At 34.8% G+C, this 15,000-nt stretch overlaps 1 protein-coding gene across 1 annotated transcript; it reads left to right on the plus strand.

The window, feature by feature from the left end:
- Positions 1-7,561: 7,561 nt before the first annotated feature.
- On the plus strand, positions 7,562-10,609 carry LOC137653674 (actin, alpha skeletal muscle-like). Its single transcript, XM_068387252.1, has 2 exons — positions 7,562-7,667; positions 9,362-10,609. The coding sequence occupies exon 2, from the start codon at positions 9,394-9,396 to the stop codon at positions 10,525-10,527; it is 1,134 nt and encodes a 377-aa protein (XP_068243353.1). The 5' UTR covers positions 7,562-7,667; positions 9,362-9,393; the 3' UTR covers positions 10,528-10,609.
- The last annotated feature ends 4,391 nt before the right edge of the window (positions 10,610-15,000 follow it).

Genomic DNA, 15,000 nt, shown 5'->3' on the forward strand with positions numbered 1-15,000 from the left:
TTTTATTGATTATATTGCAAATTAAGTCTTACAGTAAATTTCAGTCACTTGATAAAAAAGGGGACGTCAGTCAGAATAAGTGGAATTCTTTGATATAGAGAAATATCCGCAAATAGACCATTAAAAATGGTTATTTCAATTATATAAGCCTGTAAATCCTTGCCTATTAGTTTGGACCCTATTATACTATATTCCCAGTTTAGTTTTCCCAGACTCTTGAAGTCTTTTACCAATTTTTTTTTCTTACATGCTCGTACCTTCGTGCGTTTCCTTTTCTATTAAACATCGTTTGTCTCGCTATGTTCCGCTATCTATTCTCGCAGCTGTTTTTTCACCAATGTCTTCTGAATATCCAAACGGAATATGTAATGTTTTAAGATAACAACTTTGTGTAACTTCAATTTAATGTCAATATGAAAGGTCACGACATGGGTACTTCCCATCTTTCACTTGCACTATTATGGCAGGTAACTTAATAACAAACTTTTGTGAATAACTAAGAACAAAACCTGAAGCTACGCAAACATCTAAAAGTCCACCACTGAAAGACAAAGGTTTATTTTTCCCAGAGGGCGGGAAAGGCCTTCTGTCGATCATTTTGGTTACGAGCTTACACGTAGAATGTTGATAAAATGCTGTTTTGATAACTTTGATATGACATTCTCCTTTAACGAAAGAGGGTCATGAACCATATATTTTTTTTTTTTGTTACAAGAGATTTCAAGCACATATACAAAGATAAGAGTTCAGAATGTATATTTTTTTTTTCAAGCTACTTGCAGATTATTGTTTATATTGTCTTACATATATGCACCCTTTACGTTTTATAAGCTTCGTATGTTACAAACGCATGCACTTAAGTCTCGCTGTCAGCACTCCCGGCATGCGCATAGTCAGTCTTCTTGCTTCTCTTAGCACGAATTAGTTGTATATTGTATTGTAAACTTTTAAGTTAAGAAGAAACTTTCGTCTTAAGGTGAATATAATGGATTTTGTATTTTATATCATTATTTTATAAACTCGGAATAAGGAGAACAGAAAAGAATCAAATCGTCACGACTACAAGTTTTTGGGTGTTTGCTTACATGTCAAATTTGGAAAAATTGTTCTTGAGATGTGACTTTCTATTTCTGAAACTAATTATGATATTGGCAACTTGTGTTAACATTTGCGAACGTTTTTCATTGGCTTTATTAGTCGTGTAACATTTGAGAACGTTTTTTTCATTGGCTCTATTAGTCGTGTAACATTTGACATTTTTTCATTGGCTTTATTAATCATGTAACATTTGAGGCCCTTTTTTATTAGGTTTATTAGTCGTGTAACGTTCAAGAACGTTTTTTTCATTGGCTTAATTAGCCGTATAAATATTTGAAAATTTTTTTTCATTTGCTTTATTAGCCTTGTAGATATCTGAGAACGTTTTTTTTCATTAGCTTGATTAGCCATGTAAAAAAATTTTCATTGGCTTTATTAATCGTGTAACATTTGACATTTTTTTTCATTGGCTTTATTAGTCGTGTAACATTTAAGAACGTTTTTTTATTGCCTTTGTTAGTCGTGTGACATTTGAGTTCGTTTTTTCATGATTATCCGTGTAAATATTTGAGAACGTTTTTTCATCACCTTAATTTGCCTTACAAATATTTGAGAACTTTTTTTCATTAGCTTAATTAGCCATGTAAACATTAGAAAACGTTTTTTCATTGGCTTAATTAGTCGTGTAAACGTTTGAGTTCGTTTTTTCATAGGCTTAATTAGTCGTGTAATCATTTGAGTTCGTTTTTCCATTCGCTTAATTAGTTGTGTAAGCATTTGAGAACGTTTTATCATTGGCTTAAATCAACTTAAATCAAACAGAAGTCTTATTTAAATATGTTCTAGTGAAGAAATGTCTCGTTCTTTGGAAAGGACTAAAAGCTAATGAGATGATCAATCTAGATCCCATTTGGCAGTCGGCGATAATTGCCGTTACTTGTATGTAAAGTGATCAACGACCTTGAAGTTAGCATATATTGGAAAACCTAAAGAGACAGACTAACGAGCAGATCATTTAAAGACATATAGTACTGAAATGTGAGCACAATAAAGTTTCTTATAATAGTTTCATGATCTTGTCGGAACCAGTCATTACGTTTTTTGTCCCCCCTCCCATCTCTCTCTCTCTCTCTCTCTCTCTCTCTCTCTCTCTCTCTCTCTCTCTCTCTCTCTCTCTCTCTCTCTCTCTATATATATATATATATATATATATATATATATATATATGTATGTGTGTATATATATATATATATATATATATATATATATATATATATATGTATATGCACAAGAGAGATCAAAATAGCTATTAATAACAAGTTTTGAAACCTTAATATGAAAATTATAGGTACTCTGATATCCACAAGTGTTTTATAAGTGATAGCAGATTTTTATTTTGTCCAGTCAATGTCTTTACGAACCAGTACAAAACGAAATCTTTAATTATATCCATTTTTTTTATGAAACCAGTTCCAAATGGTATGAAAGTTATTGTTTGGCAGTTGTATATGAGTCGCGAGAATTTAATCCTTCATTTACTTCACACCGTTTTTAACTTTAAAAAAGGAGTTGAAGCTTAGCGATCATCTTTTAGGTGTAGAAAAATGAATTACGCCAACAGTAAAAATCATGGTCGGCGTATAATGCGAATATCATCAGATTATGATTATTATTACTAGCCAAGCTACAACTCTATTTAGAAAAGAAGAATGCTGTAAGCCTAAGGGCACCAACAGGAAAAAGAGCCCAGTGAAGAAAGGAAATACGAAAATCACAAATAATTAAAAACTGGGAGGAAATCGATATAGTAAGTTTATTCCACTATTTGGTAATTACTGGAACAAAACACCTAGCATACTGTGTAATATTAAGCCTTATGATGGAGAAGCAAAAATATTAGAATCAACTGCATACCTAGTATAACGCACAGGTTGGCACAGACGGTCAGACTTATAAAAAATATTATGCAACATGCAGAAAGAACTAATCGAATAACGGTGCCAGAGATTAATCACCTGATCATAAATATGTTTTTCATCTTTTACTTTATTGATATAACAGTGATAGAATAACAAAGCTAAGCTATGGAAAATGATAATATTAGACTGAAATAGGAGTTTTGATGGATACATCGCTTTGTTTCTACCAAATTTTCCATATTCATAATGACGATGTGCATTCATCTTGCACATGGTAACTATTTAGAAAGATCAGTTGGTATGAGTAGAAATTACGATAGTTACTCGTGTTAATTTACCTTATAATTAAATCAGCAACTGATACTAATTTCACACACAAAAAAATTTAAATCTCCACCCTCACAAAAGTAAGTAAATCTTAATGGAAAGATTTTTTTAACTTGGAGAACAGCTCGCTTGTACCATTAAATTACGATGTTACCCAACTCGTACTCTTGAGTTTGATATTGTGAGCCGCAGCTGTAGGGTTGAATTTTCCCTTGTTTCCTTTGCAATTCTAAGCAATGATGACTTCAGTAAGCGTGAACTAATCTTTTGAGCCAAGTAAACATTCCTTCTCACTATCTATAATTGCCCCGTCCCCCCTCCTTCTAATTAAGGCAACCCCTCCCCCCTTACCCCATGAGTGCCATTATTCTTGGTTCTCATTTATTTAACTTCTCCCAAAAATTCCTTCTAAATATCCCTCTAAATTACTTTGATGAGAGGTGTTGACTAGACCATCACGGAAAATATCTGCAGAAAGACAAGCTTTTCTTCTGTCGGAACGTTATGTGAGTATGGTAGTTTAAAAGGGATGCTAAGTGATTTTTGTTGGCGATCTTCATGGGGAATTTATTATTCTGTAAAGTTTATCGTAGTGTTTGAAATTAAAAGTTATCTATAAGTGTATTTAGTCGTTTATTTTGAATCAATAATGTACATTTTAAATATGTTCCAAGACATAATTGGTCAATGGGAAAGGTAAAGATTGTAAATCAGGCAAGATACCATGGCATCAGTCATGTCTATCTTTTGTAAAAATATTTCTTTTCTTAAAGTAAATTCCAAATTTTACTATGAGCTAAACATATTGACAAATATGCAATGTGTTTGCAATATCAGCATTATTACCCACTAATGCTAAGTGATCCATTCGAATAAAATGAAGCATATAAAAAGGAAGGATTTTCATCAAGATATGCTTTTTGTGATGACACATTGGCTAATTGTGCTCAAATCAGACAAATGTTTAATGAAAGGAGAGAGTCGGGCATTATTTAATAACAACGAAGGTTATATGTTTAATGATAAAGAACACCTTGTCGTTTTTAGCAGGGATACACTGTAGTCTTTTCATGTTCTTAAAATCTCGTACACGCGAAAAGAAATGCTAGACAGCCTTAGACTTCACTCAACGACCTGAGCGAAATTGCATTTCATATACTTTGATTAACTAGTTTTGATTGAGGTAGAATCGCCCGTTTTTGGCTTATTTTCTTAGTGTGTCTGCTTTTACGTCTGTTTTCCCACTATAGATCTCAATAACTTTTATTTTGCAAATGGAAAAAATTAAATCAAAATTTGAGCTGAGGATGGATATATCTGACAATACTGATAATGGGATATAAAGGCGTCCCCATTGATTGATTGATTGATTTAAAGTTTTCGGGCATCCTGACATCTAAAGTCATTGTCACCGATCATCCCCTTGAAGGCTGCCTCGTTTGAACAAGTGTTGGGAAATCCTTTTGCAATAAGAAATCTTGAATTGCTCTTGTTTGTAAGAGCATTCAATAGATGATGAGCGAGTTACATTATCAGTGACGACATGAAATATTGAATGTTGTCATTAATAGCCTAATTGCTATTGTTGGATATCACGGATTAGTCTGATAAAAAACAATGACTAAATGACGGGTTAATTTAATCTCAGTGCAGATTATATTTGATAAAGAGATAATCCATTCACAAGGTTGAAAAAACCAGCTTTGGTAAAACGAGGAGCGATAAAACAATGCACAAGAGCACATTAGATACACATTTGGCGGCAGTTGGATAAACTTTTAATTTCGTAAGAGTAATAGAATTAATAACCTACTTATTAGATGTCCATTAAATTCTCACTGATGACACCTTTCAGAAAAAAAGTTTCATACCGTGAAAATGTGGGAGAAGATAAGGATTTTTTTTTCCTGTTTTTTTTTTTTTTAGTCTTTTGAGGAGTTCAACATGTAGATAGACATGCTAAGAGCATTGAGAAAGATGCATAATTCGTTCTTGCTAATGAAAATTAAAATGAATGTAGGTGTTGTGAAATGAACCCAATCAGTCAGAAAGCATTGACCAACATGGATATCCTATTAACCCGGTGGACAGACTGTTTCTTTTATAGTTTCTTAAAGAGCTAATGAAATCGGAATCACCTTTTGAAAAATGTTTCTGTTAATTCCTTGGCTTCTTTACCGTGGAGTAGCCATTAATTTAACCAGACTCTTTCGCCATCTGTTCTCTATATATCTCTATCACTGTGCTGGCATCAGTTTCGTGTAGACTAGACGGAAAATAATAGCAATATTAAAATAATTTCTCTTTCATCCCACTTGTTTAATTCAGTGTTCTGTTATTTGAACTCGTGGCTATTATAATTTTCAACTCTACTCAGCGGCTTTTCGTTGAAAGTTTTTAATTTTAAAAACACCCACTCATGATTTCCTTATAGCTGTGAAAATCGTACTTTTTGTTGCCCTAGTTTTTTATTCACCGCATTTTCATTATGCAGGAAAGTTACAATAAAATAAGCCGAAGTAGTTGGTATAATCTTTCTCTCTCTCTCTCTCTCTCTCTCTCTCTCTCTCTCTCTCTCTCTCTCTCTCTCTCTCTCTCTCTGAAGGAAAAGTAAAGATTTCTGTCTTGCTTTCTGATTCGCTTTGTTAAACCGTACTAATATTGAAAATGCTATGAATTATTACGAAGCACAAATGGTCTAGGAAGTCCCTGATAAAACTTCGAAACATAACAATTCTTCAAAAGAACATATTAACTGAGGAGACATTGTGATTCTGAAAGTAGTATAGAAATCATAGTTTGCGTTTATGTATATGAAACAAACATAACTCTTGATAAAATATGGACCCAAAACATGAGTGATCGACGCATGATTATGAATAAATCCCATTTTATATAAAATACCTATTAATATACCATGTGTCTAGTCTCTCTCTCTCTCTCTCTCTCTCTCTCTCTCTCTCTCTCTCTCTCTCTCTCTCTCTCTCTCTCTCTCTCTCTCAAAACCATAATTTCTTTTGATGCAGTTATACCTTTTTTTATCGTCCAAACTGAAATACTTGGTTGTAATCGTCACAGGTTTGTAACCTGTTCTTCCTTGTTGTCGGTCTTCAGATATCCAGAAATTAATTATGTAGATAAGAGACAAAAGCTCACTTTCATCAGGAGGCTGATCATGTTATTTAGCTGCATGGGTGTAAAGTCATAAATATGAAAACGTACTCGTGGAAGGCCATGTAAATGTTATATATATATATATATATATATATATATATATATATGTATATATATATATATATATATATATATTTATATATATATATTATACATATATATAAATATATATATATGTAAATATATATATATATATGTATATATATATATATATATATATATATATATCTATATATATACAGTATATATATATATATATATATATATATATATATATATTTATATATATATACTGTATATACACATAAAACATATATATATATATACATATATATATATATATATATATATATATATATATATGCGTTTATGTATGCATAAATATGCCTTATGAAATTGTATATATTTAGTGCATACGTATGTAAGCAATTCATTTAAGAAACAATTTTTACTTTCCCCTTATTTTCTTATTAGTTATATATTTTGGTAATGGGTTCAATGTGTTCATCACATATTTTGTCATGTGACTCAGCATGTCTTCGTCCATCACTACATTAGTAATATGTCCTTTTGGTTCTTATGGTGCAAAAAAAAAAAAAAAAAAAAAAAAAACACTGAAATAGCAAAACTAATGTTTGGATTGCCTCTCTCCTATTTTCCTTATTTTCCTTGCAGAAAAATTATATGGATTTTTGATTATGTAAGTGCCGCCAATTAAACAAAGATTATTGCATCTGTGATCGATTTAAAATATAAAATAGGTAAATGAAATAGATCAACTAAACTCTGTGAACCTAAATAAAGTATCTTCCAATGGAAATGTTCAACAATATATACCTCCTAATTTTTAGAGAATACGTATTTTGAACATCTTATTTTACATTTACAGAAATAAAGCTGTCTTCATCGTAGCACATTGCAAATTACTAAGCAAGCACTTAGCCCAGGCAACACTTAACCACGCAACTGCTTGTTATTTTTATTACGATCGACAGGTGCATGAGTTCTCTAAATACTGCAACCAAACAAAACTTTGAGATTAAAATACATTCACGGTCAAGTCTGGTGTATAATGCCTTGGCGCGGACATGTGGTGTAAAGAAGAAAAAAATAAGAAAGTTAAAAAGGGGGTGGGAGGGATTTACTCCTGTCTGTATAAAAGGGAAGGAACGCCCCTTGCAAGCTTAGTCTTTGCAGGACTCAAGCCTGGTAGGTTGAGAGTTCGTGGAGGAATTCTTTTATAGTTTTCGTGATAAAATAATATTGTGAGAGGCACGCGTTGTAATCTGTTTGTCATTAATCGGGTTTCCTTGAAGTGTCCACCGCGCAGTTATATTTTTGAGAATGGCCATCTAGGCTTCAGTGTGTTGGACGGTTATAGTGACTTGTTTTGATACGCCTCACCCGCCTTAAATTATTTTGACAAGACCAAAATCCCTGATGACAGTGATGCTTTTGATTGTGGCAAGTCGTCTTTTCTGTCTTACCGCTATTTCATTTTTAAATCGTCTATACAACTCATACAATGGGAAATTTGATGTGGTCGATTTTCATTGAGGATAAGTGTTTGTATGCCATTATGATTTAGAAAAAAAAATATGTGTAAATTATGAGATTTTTTTAGCATACTTCAAACATCACCCAAATATTTTTTTTCCAGTTTGGTGACGATGAAATATACCTTATCGACAACATTTTCTCTTTATCGTCTTAGTTAATTCATGTGTTTATAATAATATTGGAAATTTGATGAAGCTCTGTAATCAAATATAATACAGGTTTCATGTCAATTGGTAATAGATTCTCATATCCAATTTATCTTACTCGAGAGCTTGCTTTTACTATTAATAATCAGGACACTTCATACAATTGATAAATGATTTTTCATTCGTTATAAAGGTTTTTGTAGATATCAAACATCTTAAAATTGGCCATTACCAGTTACAGAAGTGGATTTATCATCACTCACATCAGTTATCTTTTTCTTTGCGTCGTTTTGCTTGCGAGTGGTATTGTTCTAAAAGAGGGCTATCGAATAAAATTTCTATGGCCGTAGGCGTTGTTAATTCAATAGTCATTCTTAGGGGAAGAGTGTTAACACCATTATCCGCATTGCTGTAACAAACAAAAAAGCTACTACTGTTACTATCAATACTACTACTACTAATAATAAGTATAATTGAATTTAGTGATAATAATAATACGGCTATTGTTATTATTATTATTATTATTATTATTATTATTATTAATATTATTATTATTATTAATATTATTATTATTATTATTATTATTATTATTATTAACAAACACAGTACTTTAGGATTTTAGTTTGAACAAACTTTCATAGCAGCATATTTCAATAGGTAACTGTTCTATGAAAGACTGGTCATATTAGTTTTTTCTAGCTATCACGTATCATTACATCCATTTTATTATTGTTATTATTTTTTTTTCTGCCGAAACAGCTCTATCTATAATCTTATTGAAGCAGATATTGGAAGAAATACTCATCTCAGAAAATATCCAGGTACAAATTGCATATCCATTGACATTTAATAATTGCCGTATATTTTTGTTAAAGATTAGTTTTGGCCGCTAAAGAATATATTTTTTTTTATTGCTGAATGTTTTTTCCATTTAATATTTGTTAATCGAAAAACTCAGTGACGAGCCTTTAAAAATAGTGTGAGCAATGACGTTTTTATTATTTAGCACAGGGATTCGATGTGTTTAATGACGATTATCTATTTTTGAAGTGATACAAAGCGATATTTTAAAGTGCGCCCTGTGCTAACGCAGTTCGTCTATAAAAAGTAATAGTAGTTATTAGTCATCACTATACTGTTTTCATATTTACTTTCTTCTCATTTGTCCTATCTTTAAAACTTCCTTATTTGTTTCAGAATATTAATTGACCCAATAGCCAACCACCACCATGTGTGACGAAGAAGAAGCTTCAGTACTCGTTTGCGACAATGGTTCCGGCCTTGTCAAGGCTGGCTTTGCCGGTGATGACGCTCCCCGAGCTGTCTTTCCCTCTATCGTTGGTCGTGCCCGTCACCAGGGTGTGATGGTCGGTATGGGTCAAAAGGACGCCTACGTCGGCGATGAGGCCCAGAGCAAGAGAGGTATCCTCACCCTCAAGTACCCTATCGAACATGGTATCATCACCAACTGGGACGACATGGAGAAGGTCTGGTACCACACCTTTTACAATGAGCTCCGTGTTGCCCCTGAGGAGTGCCCCACCATGCTCACTGAAGCTCCTCTCAACCCAAAGGCCAACCGTGAGAAGATGACTCAGATCATGTTCGAGTCCTTCAACATGCCTGCCACTTACATTTGCATTCAGGCTGTGCTCTCACTCTATGCTTCTGGTCGTACCACTGGTCAGGTGTGCGACTCTGGTGATGGTGTCTCCCACATGGTGCCCGTCTATGAAGGTTTCGCTCTTCCCCATGCCATCCTCCGTCTGGACTTGGCTGGTCGTGACATCACCAACTACTTGATGAAGATCATGACTGAGCGTGGCTACTCCTTCACCACCACCGCTGAACGTGAAATCGTCCGTGACATCAAGGAAAAACTTTGCTACATTGCCTTGGACTTTGAGAACGAGATGAACACTGCTGCTGCTTCCTCCTCTATTGACAAGTCCTATGAACTTCCTGACGGTCAGGTCATCACCATTGGTAACGAGCGTTTCCGTGCTCCCGAGTCTCTCTTCCAGCCTTCCTTCCTTGGTATGGAATCTGCTGGTGTTCATGAGGTCGTCCACAACTCCATCATGAGGTGCGACATTGACATCAGGAAGGACCTTTTGGCCAACATTGTCATGTCTGGTGGTACCACCATGTATGCTGGTATTGCTGACAGGATGCAGAAGGAAGTCACTGCTCTTTCTCCATCCACCATCAAGATCAAGATCATCGCTCCCCCTGAGAGAAAGTACTCCGTCTGGATCGGTGGTTCCATCCTTGGATCTCTGTCCACCTTCCAGGCCTTGTGGATCACCAAGGAGGAATACGACGAATCTGGCCCTGGCATTGTCCACCGCAAGTGCTTCTAGATCAAATTGTATATCATCTCTATGTCCCTATGCAAAATCTGTTCTTAACGTGTGATAACTTAATAAATAATATTTAAATATATTCCTATTATTTCTCGAAGATACATCTTCATGCACCTTTTAGCTTTAATTTTATAATTTATGACGAACAACATTATGCATTTCACAATAAGTGCCATCTTCAAATGTATACTTGCATACTTTTGAAGTTGCAATAGATTTTCTTTCTGGCTCTCCCGTACTTTAATTTCAGTAAGTTTTAATAGGTTCTTTGCAAATCGGGATATTAATTTTAAAGTTGTCGTAAAAATTTTGTTTGTTCTGTTTTTCTGTTTTCCCTATTTTTCTGTTTTCACTTAGTACTTTTGAAATATAATGAAGCAAATATATTCCCCATATCCTGCTTGCTATCAAGTGAGGCACAGTATTGTTTGTTTGTGTTAACGGAGAGCGCTTTTAAAGTAGTGCATTAAATTCTATTGGTGGACCATGCTTGTTACCAAGCCAATTGTGCTAGGTTGCAATTATTTTGGAGAAGCTCATAGGTAAGGTTCATCATCATCATCATCTCCTCCTATGATTATTGACGCAAAGGGCCTCGGTTAGATATCGCCAGTCATATCTATCTTGAGCTTTTAATTCAATACTTCTCCATTCATCATCTCCTACTTCGTGCTTCATAGTCCTCAGCCATGTAGGCCTGGGTCTTCCAACTCTTCTAGTGCCTTGTGGAATGCAGCTGAACGTTTGGTGAACTAATTTCTCTTGGGGAGTGCGAAGAGCATGCCCAAACCATCTCCATCTACCCCTCATCATGATCTCGTCAACATATGGCACTCGAGTAATCTCTCCTATAGTTTCATTTCTAATCCTGTCCTACCATTTAACTCCCAATATCATTTGGACAGCTTTGTTGTCAAATCTACTAAATCTATTGGAGATTGTTTCATTGTCATACCATGACTCATGTTCATAGAGTAACACCGATCTTACAACACTAATATATAGGCTGATTTTTATATGTAATTTCAGGCGATTTGATTTCCAAATTTTACTTAACCTAGCCATTATCTGATTTGCTTTTTTCAATCTTTCACTAAACTCTACTACTAAAGACCCTGTATTGGAGATCATAGTTCCTAAATACTTGAATGATTCTACCTCATTAATCCTTCCTCCTAATGATATTTCATCTTCCATTACATACTCCGTTCTGATCATCTCTGTCTTTTTAATATTCATCTTCAGCCCAACCTCATGTGATATTTCATGCATTCTGGTAAGCAAGCATTGCAAATCCTGTGGTGTTGGGCTAACAAGGACAGCATCATCAGCATACTCTAGGTCCTATCAGCAATTCAGTCCAATCCTACTCCACCATCTCTGACTGTTCTACGCATTACAAAATCCATGAGGAGGATAAACAACATAGGTGATAACACATTCCCTTGGAGTACTCTGCTGTTCACTGGAAATTCATTTGATAAGACTCCGTTAACATTAACTTTACACTTGCTATCCTCATGAACACAATCAAATTTACATATTTGAGAGGAATTCCGTAATAATACAGGACTCTCCACAAAATTGGCCGGTGCACACTATCAAAGGCTTTTTCATAGTCCACAAATGGCATCAAAATGGGATTTCTATATTTATGCATTACTGTACAACATGTCTCAAAAGGAAAATTTGGTCAATGCAACTTCTACCTTTAAAAATCCTGCAATTTCATCTCTCAGCTTTTCATCAATCTTTCTCTCCAGTCTCTTTATAATAAGCATACTATACCTGTATATTTTCCATAACAAGTGACGTAAGTGTTATGTTTCTGTAATTATTGCAATCAGTCAGGTCTCCTTTTTTTGCTATTTTTACCAACACTCCTAACTCCCATTCATCAGGTTTTGCCTCTTCATGCCACATTTTACCCTTCATTTTCGGCCAGCATCATCTCGGCAGTTATTATTCCATCGTATCCCAAGGCTTTCCATCTCTTTATATTTTTTAGGATTGCTTCGACTTCAAATACACTGAATTCATTCATGGGCACATCAAGGTCTTCATCAGCTTCTGGTATATCAATCAAATTATTCCCTTCATATCTCCTATTCATAACCTCACTTAGAGGTTGCTGTGGCCTGATTGGTAACGTCTCTGCCTGGTGTTTGCCAGTCTGGGGTTCGAGTCCCGCTCAGACTCGTTAGTGCCATTAGTGTCTGCAACCTTACCATCCTTGTGAGCTAAGGTTGGGGGGTTTGGGGGAGCCTATAGGTCTATCTGCTGAGTCATCACCAGCCACTTACCTGGCCCTCCCTGGTCCTAGCTTGGGTGGAGAGGAGGCTTGGGCGCTGACCATATGATATAGGATCAGTCTCTAGGGCATTGTCCTGCTTGCTAGGGCAATGTCACCGTCCCTGGCCTCTGCCATTCATGAGCGACCTTTAAACCTTTAAATCCGACGTTGTCTTTCTTCATCTTCTGTTGCTATATTATTATTATTATTAATCGCTAAGCTACAACCTCTAGTTGGAAAAGCAGAATGCTATAAGCCCAGGGGCTCCAACAGGGAAAATAGCCCAGTGAGGAAAGGAAACAAGTTAAAAATTAATATTTTAAGAATAATATTAAAATAAATATCTCCTATATAAACTATAAAAACTTTAACAAAACATGAGGAAGAGAAATTAGATAGAATAGTGTGCCCGAGTGTACCCTAAAGCAAGAGAACTCTAACCCAAGATAGTGGAAGACCATGGTACAGAGGCTATGGCACTACCCAAGACTAGAGAACAATGATATGATTTTGGAGTGTCCTTTTCCTAGAAGAGCTGCTTACCATACCTAAAGAGTCTCTTCTACCCTTACCAAGAGGAAAGTAGCCACTGAACAATTACAGTGCAGTAGTTAACCCCTTTGGTAAAGAAGAATTGTTTGGTAATCTCAGTGTTGTCAGGTGTATGAGGACAAAGAGTCTGTAAAGAATATGCCAGACTATTCGGTGTATGTGTAGGCAAAGGGAAAGTGAACCGTAACCAGAGAGAAGGATCCAATGTAGTACTGTCTGGCCAGTCAAAGGACCCATAATTCTCTAGCGGTAGTATCTCAACGGGTGGCTGGTGCCCTGGCCAACCTACTACCGTCATCTCTCTTCTTCTTCTTCTTCTTTGCCCCAGCCGAGATTTCATTAATGATTCTATGAGCGATTCTTACACCATAGCCACTTCCTGAATTCATAGCTTTGTCAGCCTCATCTGCTTTACTGTCTAAATATTCTTTCCAGTCATTCCTGGCTTTTCTTTCGACCTCGCTGTCAATACTGAAAATACTTAGCATGTTGTACCTTGTAGTTTTCATTACTTCCTCGAAAACTTAAAATAATCAATTTTTGTCTTTATCTCCTTTTTATAGTATCCCAAGTATCCTCATTTCCTTTGTCTCGTCAGAACTGGGAAGGATAACACCTGGAATCATACTTTAAGTAGAAAACAACTTATGGTAAAGAACTTAATACCTTCGCTAACGAAGTTGGAAGAAGGTTTTGTTTTATCCCCTTTTGTGTGTTTGTTTATGTGTGTGTTTGTTTGTTTGTGAACAGCTTCCTGGCCACAATTTTAATCGTAGAGTAATGAAACTTACCGGGATGAACTGTTATGTAAAAATCTGGAAATTATTAAATTTTTGAAGGTCAAGGTCAAGGTCACGGTCAAGCAAAATGTCTAATTCACGTAATCAGCCATACGCTTGGACATCGTTGTCACAGAAATTTCAAACTTGGTTCATATCTGAGTGTATGAAAATCCACGCCAACTAATACATGTTAAGGTCAAAGGTCTAGGTTAAGGTCGATTAAAATGTCGAAAAATAGGCTGCGTGGTGGAGGTTTGCCATCTACTAAGTGCCCCTCTAGTTAGAACTGAATTCGATGTTGGGTATAACCTTGAATTTTTAGTATTAATCATAAGTGGTTTAACACGTGGTTTATTCATTGGAAAACCATGCAGAAAATTAAGAAAGAAGTAATGTATAAAAGCATGCTCGCTGGTATGCCCTTGGAATAAATTTATTTAGCTTATTTGTCACCGATGAATCTATTGTTTTCCGAAAATTGTATTTATAAATAAGTTCGTTTATTCTGAATTGCAATAGGTTAACGAAATTTTAGGTTAAAATTTTTTTTTTCTTTTATCGTGAAGAGTGAAATATATCTTTAATTGCGTTTATTTGTTAACAAACTATTGGTAGATTTTCATAAACAATTAATAAGACTTTCATCAACATGCCTTCTTTTTTATTGAGCTATTATTTTGCAATAAATTGTGCAATCTATTTGAGAAATATCCGCAGAATACAGCAGAATGCCCAAATCGTTTAAACTCATCCATTGTTAGTAAATAAATGCTTAAGTATTTAGCAATTTATTTCATTTATGAGAATTAAAGAATTATTTGTTTCCTTTAATTAAGTAATTGT

This window comes from Palaemon carinicauda, chromosome 14 (assembly GCF_036898095.1).
Source record: "Palaemon carinicauda isolate YSFRI2023 chromosome 14, ASM3689809v2, whole genome shotgun sequence".
Taxonomy (NCBI): Eukaryota; Metazoa; Arthropoda; class Malacostraca; order Decapoda; family Palaemonidae; genus Palaemon; species Palaemon carinicauda.

Excerpts from the sequence above, each read along its gene's own strand:
- LOC137653674 (XM_068387252.1), top strand. The coding sequence starts at position 9,394 with ATGTGTGACGAAGAAGAAGCTTCAGTACTCGTTTGCGACAATGGTTCC.